We start from the raw sequence: 13432 nt of genomic DNA on the forward strand, positions 1-13432 counted from the left end.
CTCCCTGCAGCAAGAGCTCTGAGGGGTGTTTTTACAGCCCTACACTAGCCAGGTTTGCCTGATTGAGATTCCTTGCCTGTTGACCTCACTGGAATCTTGTTTCTGGGTAGTTCTGGTTTTTTTAGGCTGTGTGGTTAATGTCTACATCCAATGTGGGGCTTGATCTTACAACCCCAAGATCAAGAGTCACATGCTCCTCTGACGCAGCCAGGTCCTCGTGGGTCGTTCTCAGTACCAGGTTTGTGTTTAATAAATGTTCATATTGCAATAGTAAATCCAACTGTGCCCCGCCAGGACCTGAAATAGTTAATTTACTTCCAGAACCCGCCACTGTCTACTATGCACAAAGAGAAATGTTTAACCAGCAGCACTTCTAGAAACCCACTTCGGGGTGAGTCCAAAATACAAGTTTGTAATGGTTCAGCATGTAAGACAAAAGCTGAAGACAGCTGTAGGGGGGCAGGGGGAATGAAAGGGGAGAAATGGAAATTAGTGAAAAGTAAATCCAGATCGTGGGGACAAAATAGTGAATTAGCTTCCCGAAATGGCCAGGGGGGGATAAAAAAAATCAATGTATCCACGACGGAAAAGAATGACATTGAGCGGGAATTCCGAGGAGCCACAGCTGGCCAGACACTACGGAGCAGCAGGGCCAACATGGCGCCCGCCACTTCCGGCGTCGGCTTCCACTCTGCGCCGTGTGGAACTGCGCGTGCGCGAGGCCGTCGGCGCGTCGGCACGTCGGCACGTCGGCCTCCCCTTAGCGAGGCTGCTGGGAAGAGGACTCAGGACCTCGGGGTTTGAGGCCTGCCTTGTGCTGTCGGCCAGCAGCTCGCGGGCCCTTCGGGAGGGAGAGGACACCTGGGCCGCGGGGCCTGGGCTGCTGAGCAGACTCTCACCGCACCCTCGAGGCCTGCCCTCCCGGGGACCCGAGGAGCTGATCCCCTCCCGTGCGCGGCCTGCGCCAGCCGGAGCCGGTGGGTTAAGGAGATGAGTAAAGGAGGGCGCGGAGCCTCAGCCGGGCCGCAGGGTGGGTGGGCCGCATCCCGCCCACACCCCCCCCCCCGGGGGGCTTGTAGGTGGGCCCTGTGTGGGTTTTCCTCACCCAGAAAAAGCAGCGGCCCTAGTTGGAATAGAAGGCAAAGAGGATGAATTACTCACTGTAATGAAAACCAATAGATGTTGATGGAAGAGTAGAAACCAGAGGCATAGAAATAAATGGGTGAGAAGTACAGGAAGTGAACCGGAAGAAAAAGCACACAAAATGGGGGGGGGGGGGGCAGGGGAGCAAAGCAAGTCTACCTCATGAATTTGTAATATAATAGAAAGTTAAGTATATTGTAACTAAAAGGAAATAGGAATATTTTCTCCGACTAAATACTTGTTACATTAAGATTTCTATATTTAAGTCATTAACAGTGTTCCCATTCTCTATTACATAGTGCTGGGGCACCTGGGCGGCTCGGTTGGTTAAGCCTAGGGCTCTTGGTTTCAGCTCAGGATCTTGGATCCTCCGTGTTAGGCTCTGCTTGGGCTCTGTGCTCAGTGTGGGGTCTACTGCAGATTCTCTCCCTTGTGCGCTCTCTCAAAAAAAAATCTACATAGTGCCTAGCATATCACAGGACAAAATAAAAAATGTGTCCAAAAATCAGAAAGTTCAGCTTGTGATGCCAGCTCTAGCACATAGACCTCTATGGATGGTAACTTTATGCCGCGATGCTGGATGTCTGAATCAAGACTTTAAATTTCAGTAAGGAAGTCCTAGAACTCAATAGCCCCCAGAAAATATGTCCTATTAAAAAATAAATAGGTCTGAATAGGCATTTCTTCAAAGACATACAGATGGCCGTCAGACACTTGAAGAGATGCTTAACATCACTCATCATCAGGGAAATGCAAATCAGAGCCACAAAGACTTAGCCCCTCACACTTATTGGAACGACTGTGATCAAAAAGACAGTTAGCAAGTGTTGACGAGGTTGTGGAAAAAAAGAGAACCCTTGTGCATGTTGGCATAGCCACTATAGAAAACAGTGTGGAGGGGACTCAAGAAAATAAAAATAGAACTCTACCCTATGATCCTGCAATTCAATTTCTGGGTATTTATGCAAAGAAAATGAAATCACTATTGTGAAAAGCTGTCTATACCCTCATATTCACTGCAGCATTATTTATAATAGCCAAGATATGAAAACAACTTAGGCCCATTGATGGATGAATACATAAAATGTAATAACATATATAGTTATAAATAGCAATATAAGTATATAAAATGGGACACTATTCAGCCGTAAAAAAGAAAATTCTACCATTTGCAACAACACTGATGTACCTTGAGAGCATTACTAAGTGAAGTAAGTCAAATACTGTATGATCTTATATATAGAATATTAAAAAAAAAAGTCATACATAGAACAGATTGGTGGTTGTCAGAGGATGGAAGGGTGGGTGAAATGGGTGAAATTGGCCAAAAGGTACAAACTTCCAGTTATAGATAAGTCCTGGGGATGTCATGTACAGCATGGTGACTACAGTTAGTAAAGCTGTATTATGTTTTTGGAAGTTGCTAAGAGAGTAATTACTTAAAAAAAGTAAGAGAGTAGATTAAAAGTTCTAGTCTAGTCATAAAAAAATTGTAACTGTGAGGTGATGGATGTTAACTTATTAGGATAAACATTTCTAGCCTACATAGATAGATATAGATTTATAATATTACGTTGTATACCTAAAATGAGTACAATGTTATATGTCAACTACATCTCCATTAAAAAAAAAAAAAAAACCCTAAATTCCAACAACATCTAGGTATATTTTGAAATGTTTTTTATTTAGTTTCAAGAATTTAGGCATTTGCAGATTCTTCTTAGAATCTAATGTAAAAGAAATCACAAACATTTTTGGAAACTATTTTTCTCATGAAACAATATCGCAATAGATTATTATACCTTTTATAAACAAATCACATTAATAAAATTAAAACAGGTTTTTTTTCGCAAGATTTTATTTATTCATGAGAGACCCAGAGAGAGAGAGAAAGACAGAGGCGTAGGCAGAGAGAGATGCAGGCTCCATGCAGGGAGCCTGACGTGGGACTAGATCCCGGGTCTCTAGGATCACACCCTGGGCTGAAGGTGGCACTAAACCACTGAGCCACCAGGGCTGCCCTAAAGTAGGTTTTTTTTTTTTTTTTTTTTTTTTCTAAAGTAGGTTTTTAATCAAAATAAATGCAGGGGAAAAAAAATGCTGGAATGAGTGGCATCTGAGTGGTTCAGTAGGTTGAGTGTCTGACTCTTGGTTTCAACTCAGGTCATGATCTCAGGGTTATGAAATCGAGCCCTGCACTGGGCTGTGCTCAGCCTGGAGTTGGCTTGAGATTCTCTCCTCTCTCTGTCCCTCCCCTCTGTGAGTGCGTGCATGTACCCTCTCAAGCTCTCACGCTCACTCTCTCAATTAAAAAAAAAATTTTTTTTTAAATATAGGAATGAAATGTGAAGCACATAACATTTTGCATCTACTCAAAGAAGACTGAGATTGGCTGACAGGTCTCATCTTTTCTGGAGGGGAAAACTTGTCCAGAGCTTGGTTGCCTCCCAAGAGAGTAAGTGCTGATAAGCGCCCAGAGTAGGGCCTCTGTGAAGTTAGGTGCAGGAGTCAGAATACACAGGTGTTAAGATGTTTAAAAAGACTAATGATGGTCTGGATAGGAAAACATTTTTCACTGTGGGTTCAGTAAAGTTTAGAAAGGCTGTCTTCCCTAAACTCACTGGGATCCATTTTTCATTTCTGATGCCTTCAGTGAGTTAAAAGAGAACTTCTAGAGGGTCATTTTTTAAAAACCTGTATAATGAATAAAACTGCATCTTGAATATGTGCTGTGTTATAGAAAGATTACCATTGTTTTGCTAACCAGCATCTAGTCTCCCTCACTTAGCTCTGCAATAACCTGCATCCAGCTCCCTTGGTGATGCCTGCAGGACAGTGTCTGAATTCCTTATTCAGTCTTTATCTTTGTAGAGAGTTTGAATTTTTTCAAGCCCTGAACTCAATATATAGAAAGTATGTAAAAGAAAAAAAAAAAGAAAGTATGTGTAGATGTCTTTCTATAATTAAATGATTTCAGTACTTCTTTTCCAGCTCGTTTTCTACCTAACAGTAGAATGACTAATCTAGTTAATTACAGGTAAATTTAGTCCCTTCACATTTCTTCTTGGTCAGTCCAGACCTCAGCCAAGTCAGCTCTTGATTTCACCCTTGGGAAATCTTGGGGCACAGGGAAACCTGACTGCTCTCAGATTCACCTGCCCTTTCTTCCTATCACCCGCTACCTTTCTGCTCCATCCCATTGGCACACGGAACAACTCTGGAGCTCCAGGGGTTCCTGGTTAGAAGCAGAGAATCTCCTCTGTTCTCAGAACCCCCAAACTGTCCTGGAGATTCTATTGTCCTGTCTCTCCTTAGAACCCATTGGGAAGTGAGCCCTTAGACACCTTGCCAGCATTTCCTTCATTCCCACCTAGCGTCTTCCTCCCTCTCCAGTTAGGAAGAGGGTCTGTAGTGTGTGGAGAAGAGGGGTTGATGTTGTGGGAGAAAAGTTAGCTATCTGTGGAATTACAGACATTCTGAGATCTGTGCCTACTGCATGTTGTGGCATTTTAGTGCTACAGGGACAATTTTCCCTGGAGTAGTGACCTTAATCAAGTAACTGGGTATGAGGAGCACCGCCCCCCTGCCCCATTATCACAGCAGGGAGTAGGCCATCAATTCCTTTTTTTTTTTTTTTAAGACTGTATTTGTTTATTTGACACAAAACAAAAACAGGGAGAGTGGGAGAGGGAAAAGCAGGCTTCCCACTGAGCAGGGAGCCCAATGCAGGGCTCGATCCCAGGACCCTGAGATCATGACCTGAGCTGAAGGTGGATGCCTAACCAACAGAGCCACCCCAGCCAGGTCCCTCCTCCCCGCATCAGTTAATTCTTAACAGTGTCACTCAAAATCCTCATGTTCGTGGTGAAGCATCAACAATAGTTGGTCCATGTTCCAGAAAGGCTCAAGCAGGAATGGAATCTTCTAGGGGTGTGAACATGTGCAATTGACATCAGTCCAATTTATGGTTCAAGCAAATCTCCTTAAAACTAGCTTTGCTTAGGAGCACCTCAGCGGCACAGTCGGTCAGGCATCTGGCTCTTGGTTTTGGTTCCGGTCATGATCTTGGGGCACTGGGATTGAGCCCAAACTGGGCTCCATCCTCAGCATGGAGTCTGCTTGGGATTCTCTCACCCTCTCCCTCTGCCCCTCTTACTCATGCTCTCTCTCTCTCTTTCTCAAATGAGTAAATAAACCTTTTTAAAAAAACTCGTTTTGAGGACAGCCCAGGTGGCTCAGTGGTTTAGCGCTGTCTTCAGCCCAGGGTGTGATCCTGGTGACCTGGGATTGAGTCCTATGTCTGGCCCCCTGCATGGAGCCTGCTTCTCCCTCTGCCTGCGTCTCTGACTCTCTCTCTCTCTCTGTTTCTCATGAATAGATAAATAAAATCTTAATAAAAAAAAAGAAACTAGTTTTACTTACTTACAGATGAAATTATTGGGTCCTTGAGCCTCCATATTCTCCTTTCTTCCCCTTCAGATGTCCCAGTTTTGGACTTTGTGGGGTTTTCTCTTTAATTTTACTTTTCTCTCTCTCCCAGCTTCTGCAGTAAAACCACCTCAGACTTGTATTCCAAGAAGGTAGGGCTCCTGTCTTAAGGGGCTCTCTTCAGAAGGGATTCTTGGGCAGAGGTTCATACAGACAAAGGAAGGTTTTTTATTTATTTATCCAGGAGTGACAGAGAGGCAGAGACACAGGCAGAGGGAGAAGCAGGCTCCCTGCGGGAGCCCAACACAAACACAGGACTCAATCCCTGGTCCCCAGGATCATGCCCTGGGCTGAAGGCAAGCTAAACTGCTGAGCTACCTAGACTGCAGACAAAGGATTAAAACAAATTGTGGACAACACTTTCCTGTTGTTTTGATCTTCTTTTCACAGTTTGGAATCAATGACTTTTTTTTTTTTTTTTTCTTTAGGAACCCAGTAGTTTTGTTAGGTCCCAGTCTTGGGTCTGTGCTCTCTGGTGCCCAAAAGGATGGAACATTTCTCACGACTCAGCTCCCTAGCCTCCACCACCTGAGCCAGGCACTCATGTTCCTTATTTCCCAGGACTCAGAAGTTCTCATTTTCCTTTCCTGTTTTCTCTGGATCTTGTTTCTTTGCTGCTGTTTGCCAGGTCCACCCAGAGTCCTAGAAAACAATGTTGCTAAACTGAAAGGGATTGGGAGTGGAGGAACAGACAAGTCCAACAGCAGCAAGGTCCGTGAAGAATGTGCTGCCGGAAGTGTTTCTGAGATTCAGCTGCTCCTGAAGTTGAAGAAAAGCACATCTGGGAGGAGAAATATGTCGCCAACTCTGTGGTCCTTTGGAGAACTTAAGACCCTTGAGTCTGTAACCTTGGAAGCAAGATTGGGATCCAGTAAAACTGAGGTCAAGTGCTGGTAAACTTCATCATCAGTAGAAAAGAAACAACTTGCTGAGTCATATATTTTAACCCTTAAACAGAACACTTAATGATATTAAGAGGATACTCTAAGCATAATCAAGCTAGAACTAGTCGGAGTTCTTGCCTAAATCAGTGTTTCCCAGACTTTAATATGCACCCCATTACTTGGGGACTGTGTTACACTGCAGATTCTGACATAGTAGGTCTGTGGAGTGGGGGGTAGGGCTGAGATTCCACACTAGTGATCTGCCCTGAATCACCTGAATGGCGGTGCTGCTTCAAGGTCAGGGATCATGCTTTGAGCAGCAAGAACTTAGGGGGCAAGCTGGAGAGGAGAGGTCCTCAGCTGAAGTTAAGAGGGACTCCATACCCGAGCACTTTGAGCTTATAGTGACCACCCCCCTTCCCCCTTCTGCTCCTCTTCCCTAAGCCTGGGCTGCTAGCCCCCCCCCCCCCCCCCCGCGGTCACCTTCACTGTCCCATGGTGTTTCCTTCCTTTCCGGACCAGCTAATGCTTTTTCAAGTACAAGGAGGCAAAGGCAGCGCTGGCTTACTCAAGGGGATGGATCTTAAGGATGCCTGGCAGTTCACAGAATTGAAGAGCTGACCAACCAGTGTTGGCACGGGTGGGACCCAAGGCAGTTCAGGGGCCCCAGCAGCCCAAACTCCAGGACCCCTGGGCACCTCCCAAAGATGCCCAAATTCTTTCTGTCTCCTCGGGTTTCAGGTTTGGGTCAGGGGTTTTTACCTTCAAAGTTCTCAGCATATGCTAGTTCAGTTTGTGTCCGCTCTATCTTTCCTTGTCCCTTGTAAGACTATCCTCAATCATTTTAACTTGTATCTACATATATACAATTGTGTGTGTGTGTAATGTGTCTGTCTGCCTGTCTGTCCAGGGGCAAAGGAGATGTTAATGCTGCAATATGATTTCTCCCTAGATAAATCATCAAAAAAATCTCCTGTATATCAAACTTAGGACTTTTATTTTATTTTATTTTTTTTAATTTTTTAAATTTTTTATTTATGTTAGGCACACAGTGAGAGAGAGAGAGAGAGGCAGAGACACAGGCAGAGGGAGAAGCAGGCTCCATGCACCGGGAGCCCGACATGGGATTCGATCCCGGGTCTCTAGGATCACGCCCTGGGCCAAAGGCAGGCGTTAAACCGCTGCGCCACCCAGGGATCCCAAACTTAGGACTTTTAAAGTACATGATCTTACATTGTCTGGACTACATATGTCTTGCATGTATAACTAAAATATTCTCTGTGAGCAGAAGCCATCATATATATATATATATATATATATATATATATACACACACATACACACACATATACATACACACACAAGGCTTTTTGTCTGATTAAAAAAACACATTGGAGAATTTTCAAAAGGCCTTTTGAGACATACTTTCTTTGTAATCCTAGGGGTTGTATCTGTGAAAACATCACAATAGAGGAATGTATGATTGGGGCGATAAAACAACAAATAGGAGAATGGATTTTCCTCTTCTATTTACTGTATAACTTTGGCCAATTACTTTTTTCTGAAGCTCATTTGTGTCTCCTGCAACTGAGAGTTAATCAAGCTCCTTTCTCAGGAGATGGTTTCGATGATTAAATAAAATTTATATACAGTGTGCTTAAACTTTTAAAAAAATTAGCTATTTCTAAAAAAAATTAGCTATTTCTATCATCACCTCTTATGGAATTTGAGACTATGAGAATATGGAACTTGAGGGCAGGGGAGAAATATGAAAGCACTTAGTTACATTCACTAAAATAGAATGATGGAGCGCCAACAAGGAAAGACACAACAAGGATGTCTTATGCATCTCACATGAGAAATAATGAGTCTAGTTCTTTACATTCCCATTTTCCATCTTTTGTTCACTAACAGCTTTTCAGGATTTTACTTCTTCCAAGTTTCAAAGGAATCTTTGCACATTTTGTTTTGTTTTGTATGCCCAGTAGAAGACCTTTCTTTCTTTCTTTCTTTCTTTCTTTCTTTCTTTCTTTCTTTCTTTCTTTCTTTCTTTCTTTCTTTCTTTCTCTTTCTTTCTTTCTTTCTTTCTTCTTTCTTTCTTTCTTTCTTTCTTTCTTTCTTTTCTTTCTTTCTTTCTTTCTTTCTCTCTCTTTCTTTCTTCTTTCTTTCTTTCTTTCTTTCTCTTTCTTTCTTTTCTCTTTCTTTCTTTCTTTCTTTCTTTCTTTCTTTCTTTCTTTCTTTCTCTTTCTTTTTTTTCTTAAGACATTTGTTTCTTGAGAGTCTGGTTCTCTTTCCAGATGCTAACAGCATTTTTTAAAATGATTGTAAGAGATTGCAGCTTCCATTGCCTAGATTTTGTCCCTAGGTTCTGCTTTTTTCCCAGGGGCAGAATAACTTGAATGGTTAAGGTGGAAAAGGCTGTGGGTAATGTGCGCTGCTCTGCTCCCAGCTCTGCTCGAACTCCCTCTTCAATGCCCAGGGGTATCCAACCGCAGCCCTACCGGGATACCCTGAAGCCAGATGCTCCCCAATTCTCCTCACCTACACAACAACCTTCATGCAGTTCTAAGGTGTGTGTTTTTTCATTATCTATGCCAAGAGTTTTATTTTATTCTGCCTGCGGGTTCATTTCCCTTTCTCCTCCTTCTCCTCCTCCTCCTTTTCTCCTCCCTCTTTCCCTTAAAGTAACATTTCCCTTCTTTTCCCAAAGAATCACAACAGGAATGTGCAGCCGCTCCTGTGAACTTACACGGATGTTCTCAGATTGCTAATGTGACATCTAGACAGAAATTCACATATATTAGGATATCAGGTGGGGATAACTCAAACAGTTGGGAAGAGATTCCTGTACTATTTCCTTCCTTCCTTTCCTTCCCTTGCCTTCCCCCCTTCCCTCCCTCCCTCCCTCCCTCCCTCCCTCCCTCCCTCCTTCCCTCCTTCCCTCCCTCCCTCCCTCCCTCCCTCCCTCCCTCCCTCCCTCCCTCCCTCCCTCCCTTCCTTCCTTCCTTCCTTCCTTCCTTCCTTCCTTCCTTCCTTCCTTCCTTCCTTCCTTATCCCTGAAGCCCAGGGACTAAATTTAAAAATCTTTTATAGATGGGCAGCCCCGGTGGCTCAGCAGTTTAGCACCGCCTTCAGCCCAGGGCCTGATCCTGGGGATCACATAAGGGCTCCCTGCATGGAGCCTGCTTCTCCCTCTGCCTGTGTCTCTGCCTCTCTCTCTCTCTCTCTGTCTCTCATAAAAAAATAAAATCTTAAAAAAAATTTTATAGAGTTGAATCCTGCTCTTATGAGGAAAGGAACCAAATATGATGGAGAGAAACAGGAGATGAAAAAAAAAAAGCCAGGAATCTGAAAGGAAATAAATCAAGGAAAAGGACTTTTATCTTGTGGTTCTTTTGGTTGTTTTCATCTAAAGAGACTGACTCTAATAGTATGAAACATGGAGGGAATAAATACAGCAAGCATTCGTTCTGAAGTGTTTGTGCCTTTCTGGGCAATCCCCATTTTATTGCAGATATTGCTACTTAATTGTTCCAAGGATTTGACTTTTTCACAGGAGATAGGCATTCCTTTGCCTTCTTAGGAACAGGATTCGAGTCCTGTTGACACATGGGACTTTTCTTGGCCACTATAATTTCATCTACATTCACGAGCTGTAGGGCCACATCAGCTACGGCTCGAAGTCCTTGGGCTTTGGCTACCAGGGTGTCCCACACCCCTTCCTGGGTCACGTTGATGATCCCCTCAACCCCAACGCCTACCAGCAAGTTCCCAGCTTGGTGAGCCCCCTTCATCTCTGCCATGACCTCTGAGACCACTAGGCCTGCATTCTCGGCTAAGGTTTCGGGAAGAGACTGAAGGGCCTGTGCAAATGCGAGGAAGGCAGGCCCATTAAGCCCTTCCAACCTGCTTCCTTTTTCTGAGAGTATTTTTGCCAGAGCCATCTCTGTGGCCCCAGCTCCTGGGAGCAGTCTGGGATCCTGACACAACTGGAAGTAGGCATCGATGCCGTGGTAGGCAGCCTGCTCTGCACTCTTCAGCCCCTCTGCGGTGGCCCCCCTGAGGGCTATGGTGAGGGCAGGGGTGGCTGGGCATTCCCACTCAAAGACAACGGCCATACCTTCCCCCAGGTCCTGCTGGTATACCCTCTGGCACTTCCCTGGCTTCAGGGGAGGAATCAGATAAGGCATCAGAGGTGTACCCAACACCTCACTCAGGTAAACCATGTCCCTCCGGGACCTGGCCTGAATCACCATGATGCCATACTTATCGGCCAGAGTCAGCGTATTCTCATTGATGTTCCCCCACACCACCACCACGTTAATAGATGCAGTTACCAGTTGGGCCACCTGCTTTTCTATCAGCTGTTCACTGCCTTTCCTAAATTTAGTTAGGTCAGCAGAGCTTGAGAGGCGGGCCGTAGCAGGTGCATTTGGGCTGGCTGGCCCAAAGGCGCAAACAAAGAGAGCTACCCTGGCCCCGTGCAGCACGCTGATCACCTGGCCGCAGGGCTTCGCGGCCAGGGCCATCCCCGGGAGCAGGCATGAGTCCTCGAGCCTGCCCCCTCGCAGGGTGCACACCCCCACGCGCTCGCGGTGGAAGCTGCCGTCCAGCTCCTTGGTGGCCCAGCAAGCGTGTGCCACCAGCTTGGTCAGGTAGTCCATCTGGGATGCGGAGTGGGTGTTCATCACCGAATAGAGGGCCCAGAAGGGATCTTCCAGCGGCCCCAGCGAGCGGATGGACAGGGAGGGCAGCAGGGCCAGGACCTCGGCGGTGGCCGCGGCGTAGGCCTCGCGCAGCTGGGAGCGGGGCAGGCCGGCGCGCAGCAGGTGCTCGGCCTGCTGCAGCAGGGCTTCCGCCAGCAGAACCACGAAGGCCGCGCCGTCGCCGCAGCTCTCTGCCTGCTTGTGGGCCGCCTCGCGCAGCAGCCGCGCAGCGGGGTGCTCCAGCTCCAGTGCCTGGAGGATGGCCGCCGCGGAGCCCGTGAACACGGTGGTTCCTCTGGCGGTGACCAGGAGCTTCTGCCGGCCGTGGGGCCCGTAGCAAGGCCGGATGACCCTGGCCAAGGTCTGCGCCGCCGGCACGCTGCAAAGCAGGTGCTCCTCCTGCGCCCCCGGGCCCCTGGCGCGCCTTCTCGGCCCTGGCCCCAGGCGCTCGGGCAGAGGCGGCGCCGCTGTGGCTCCGCCGGCCATCGCCTCTGGAAGCGGGGGGCGGGGGCGCCCGGAAGCAGACCTTGGGCGCTTCTTGGAGGGGGGTCGGCGAAGAAAGGTGCCCAATGCCCAGCAGCTGCTGTCTGGAGAAGGGGGCGCTCCCGGATCCGGGATCCGGCAGGGATGATGTTCCTGCAGAGAGCTCAGCCCTCAACCACTCCCCAGACTGGTCTGTAAGGAGCAGGGCTCTGGGGGCCTCTGGAGCCTGGTAGCTGCACCAGGGATTCCCGTGATGAAGTCACAGAGTGGCACATGGAACCAGGGGCAGGGAATGAGGTCACAGAAGGATGCTGCGAGTTTGGGAGGCCCTGCGGGCAGGCGGGGGTGGGGGGCAGGTCTGGGCCACTGGCCCATGAGGGACCCACTCCTATGCACCAGGCCCCAGAATTACATTTATTTTATATATTCATATATATATAAAAATATATATATAATATATTTATATTTATATATTATATATACATTTATATATAATATATTTATATATTATATATATATTTATATATATATATAAAATCCTGGGTCTCCAGGATCACACCCTGGGCTGAAGGTGGCACTAAACCACTGAGCCACCGGGCTGCCCCCAGAGTTTCATTTAAACTTCGGAGACAGGGGATCCCTGGGTGGCTCAGTGGTTTGGCGCCTGCCTTTGGCCCAGGGAGTGATCCTGGAGTCCCGGGGTCGAGTCCCATGTCGGGCTCCCGGCATGGAGCCTGCTTCACCCTCCTCCTGTGTCTCTATCTCTCTCTCTCTCTTTCTCACTGTGTCTATCATAAATAAATAAATAGATCTTTTAAAATAAATAAATAAACTTTGGAGACACCGGGATCAAGTCCCAGGTCAGGCTCCCTGCATAGAGCCTGCTTCTCCCTCTGCCTGTGTCTCTGCCTCTCTCTCTCTGTGTCTGTCATGAATAAATAAATTAAAAATAAATAAATAAATAAATAAATAAATAAATAAATAAATAAATAAATAAATAAACTTTGGAGACAGTGGAGAGGAGAGCCAGTGGAAATACCCACCCATGTCACATTCCCAATGAAGTGGTAGCTCCTGCCGAGCATGTTGTAGTTGCAGGGGTTTGGTTGTACTTGCTCAGGGAGGGCTGTGTGCTGCTAGCTAGGTGTTGTTACCTGTCTACCTGGGCCTCCTTGGCCACCCCCACCATTGGTGCTGCTCATTGGGATCTCTACAGTGTTTACAGGCCTGTTTGCCTTCCCGGCTGCAGGTGTGTGATGCTCCTCCTTCCAGTGACAGAGATGTCACCGAGCTGGCAAAGTCAGGTCAAGACAAGGGAGGGAAGGATGCTGGCAACCTACAGAAAAACTATAATGTTTGCAACTGAGGGTCAGTATCTAGCCTCCCAGTGGTGGGAAAAGTAGAAAACCGCTGGCAGTGACTTTAAGCCCCTCTCTGTCTGTCTTACACTCAGCCCCTAGAATTTCAGTTCCTCCCAGTTGCCCTCCTTCCCTGGCTCTCTCACTCCTCTTCCTCAAATGCAGCCCACTGGGGTAATAGTTTCATAAATATTTATTGAGCACCCACTATGTTCAATGGAATGGGGAATTCCAAGGGACAGGAACGTGGACACGGGGAGGGGAAGAGATTTGCACCAAATGAATACAACTTCTGTAGGTGTTAGGCAGAGCACCAGCTGGAAGTGGTGAAGATTACGATTATTAAGAATAGGGGAAAGACAGAGCAATA

The 13432-nt window shown here is 46.6% G+C and overlaps 1 protein-coding gene and 1 long non-coding RNA gene across 2 annotated transcripts; one reads left to right on the plus strand and one right to left on the minus strand.

Annotated features, from left to right (window-relative positions):
• The first annotated feature begins 753 nt into the window (after window positions 1–753).
• Window positions 754–9414, plus strand: LOC144284707 (uncharacterized). The gene is made up of 5 exons (XR_013353152.1): window positions 754–1030; window positions 3480–3598; window positions 6260–6524; window positions 8899–9085; window positions 9226–9414. It is a non-coding gene; the product is annotated as an uncharacterized LOC144284707 (long non-coding RNA).
• A 569-nt stretch (window positions 9415–9983) lies between these two features.
• Window positions 9984–11976, minus strand: CCT8L2 (chaperonin containing TCP1 subunit 8 like 2). Its single transcript, XM_077849569.1, has one exon. The coding sequence runs from the start codon at window positions 11705–11707 to the stop codon at window positions 10040–10042; it is 1668 nt and encodes a 555-aa protein (XP_077705695.1). The 5' UTR covers window positions 11708–11976; the 3' UTR covers window positions 9984–10039.
• Window positions 11977–13432: the final 1456 nt, after the last annotated feature.

This window comes from Canis aureus, chromosome 15 (genome assembly GCF_053574225.1).
Source record: "Canis aureus isolate CA01 chromosome 15, VMU_Caureus_v.1.0, whole genome shotgun sequence".
Lineage (NCBI taxonomy): Eukaryota > Metazoa > Chordata > Mammalia > Carnivora > Canidae > Canis > Canis aureus.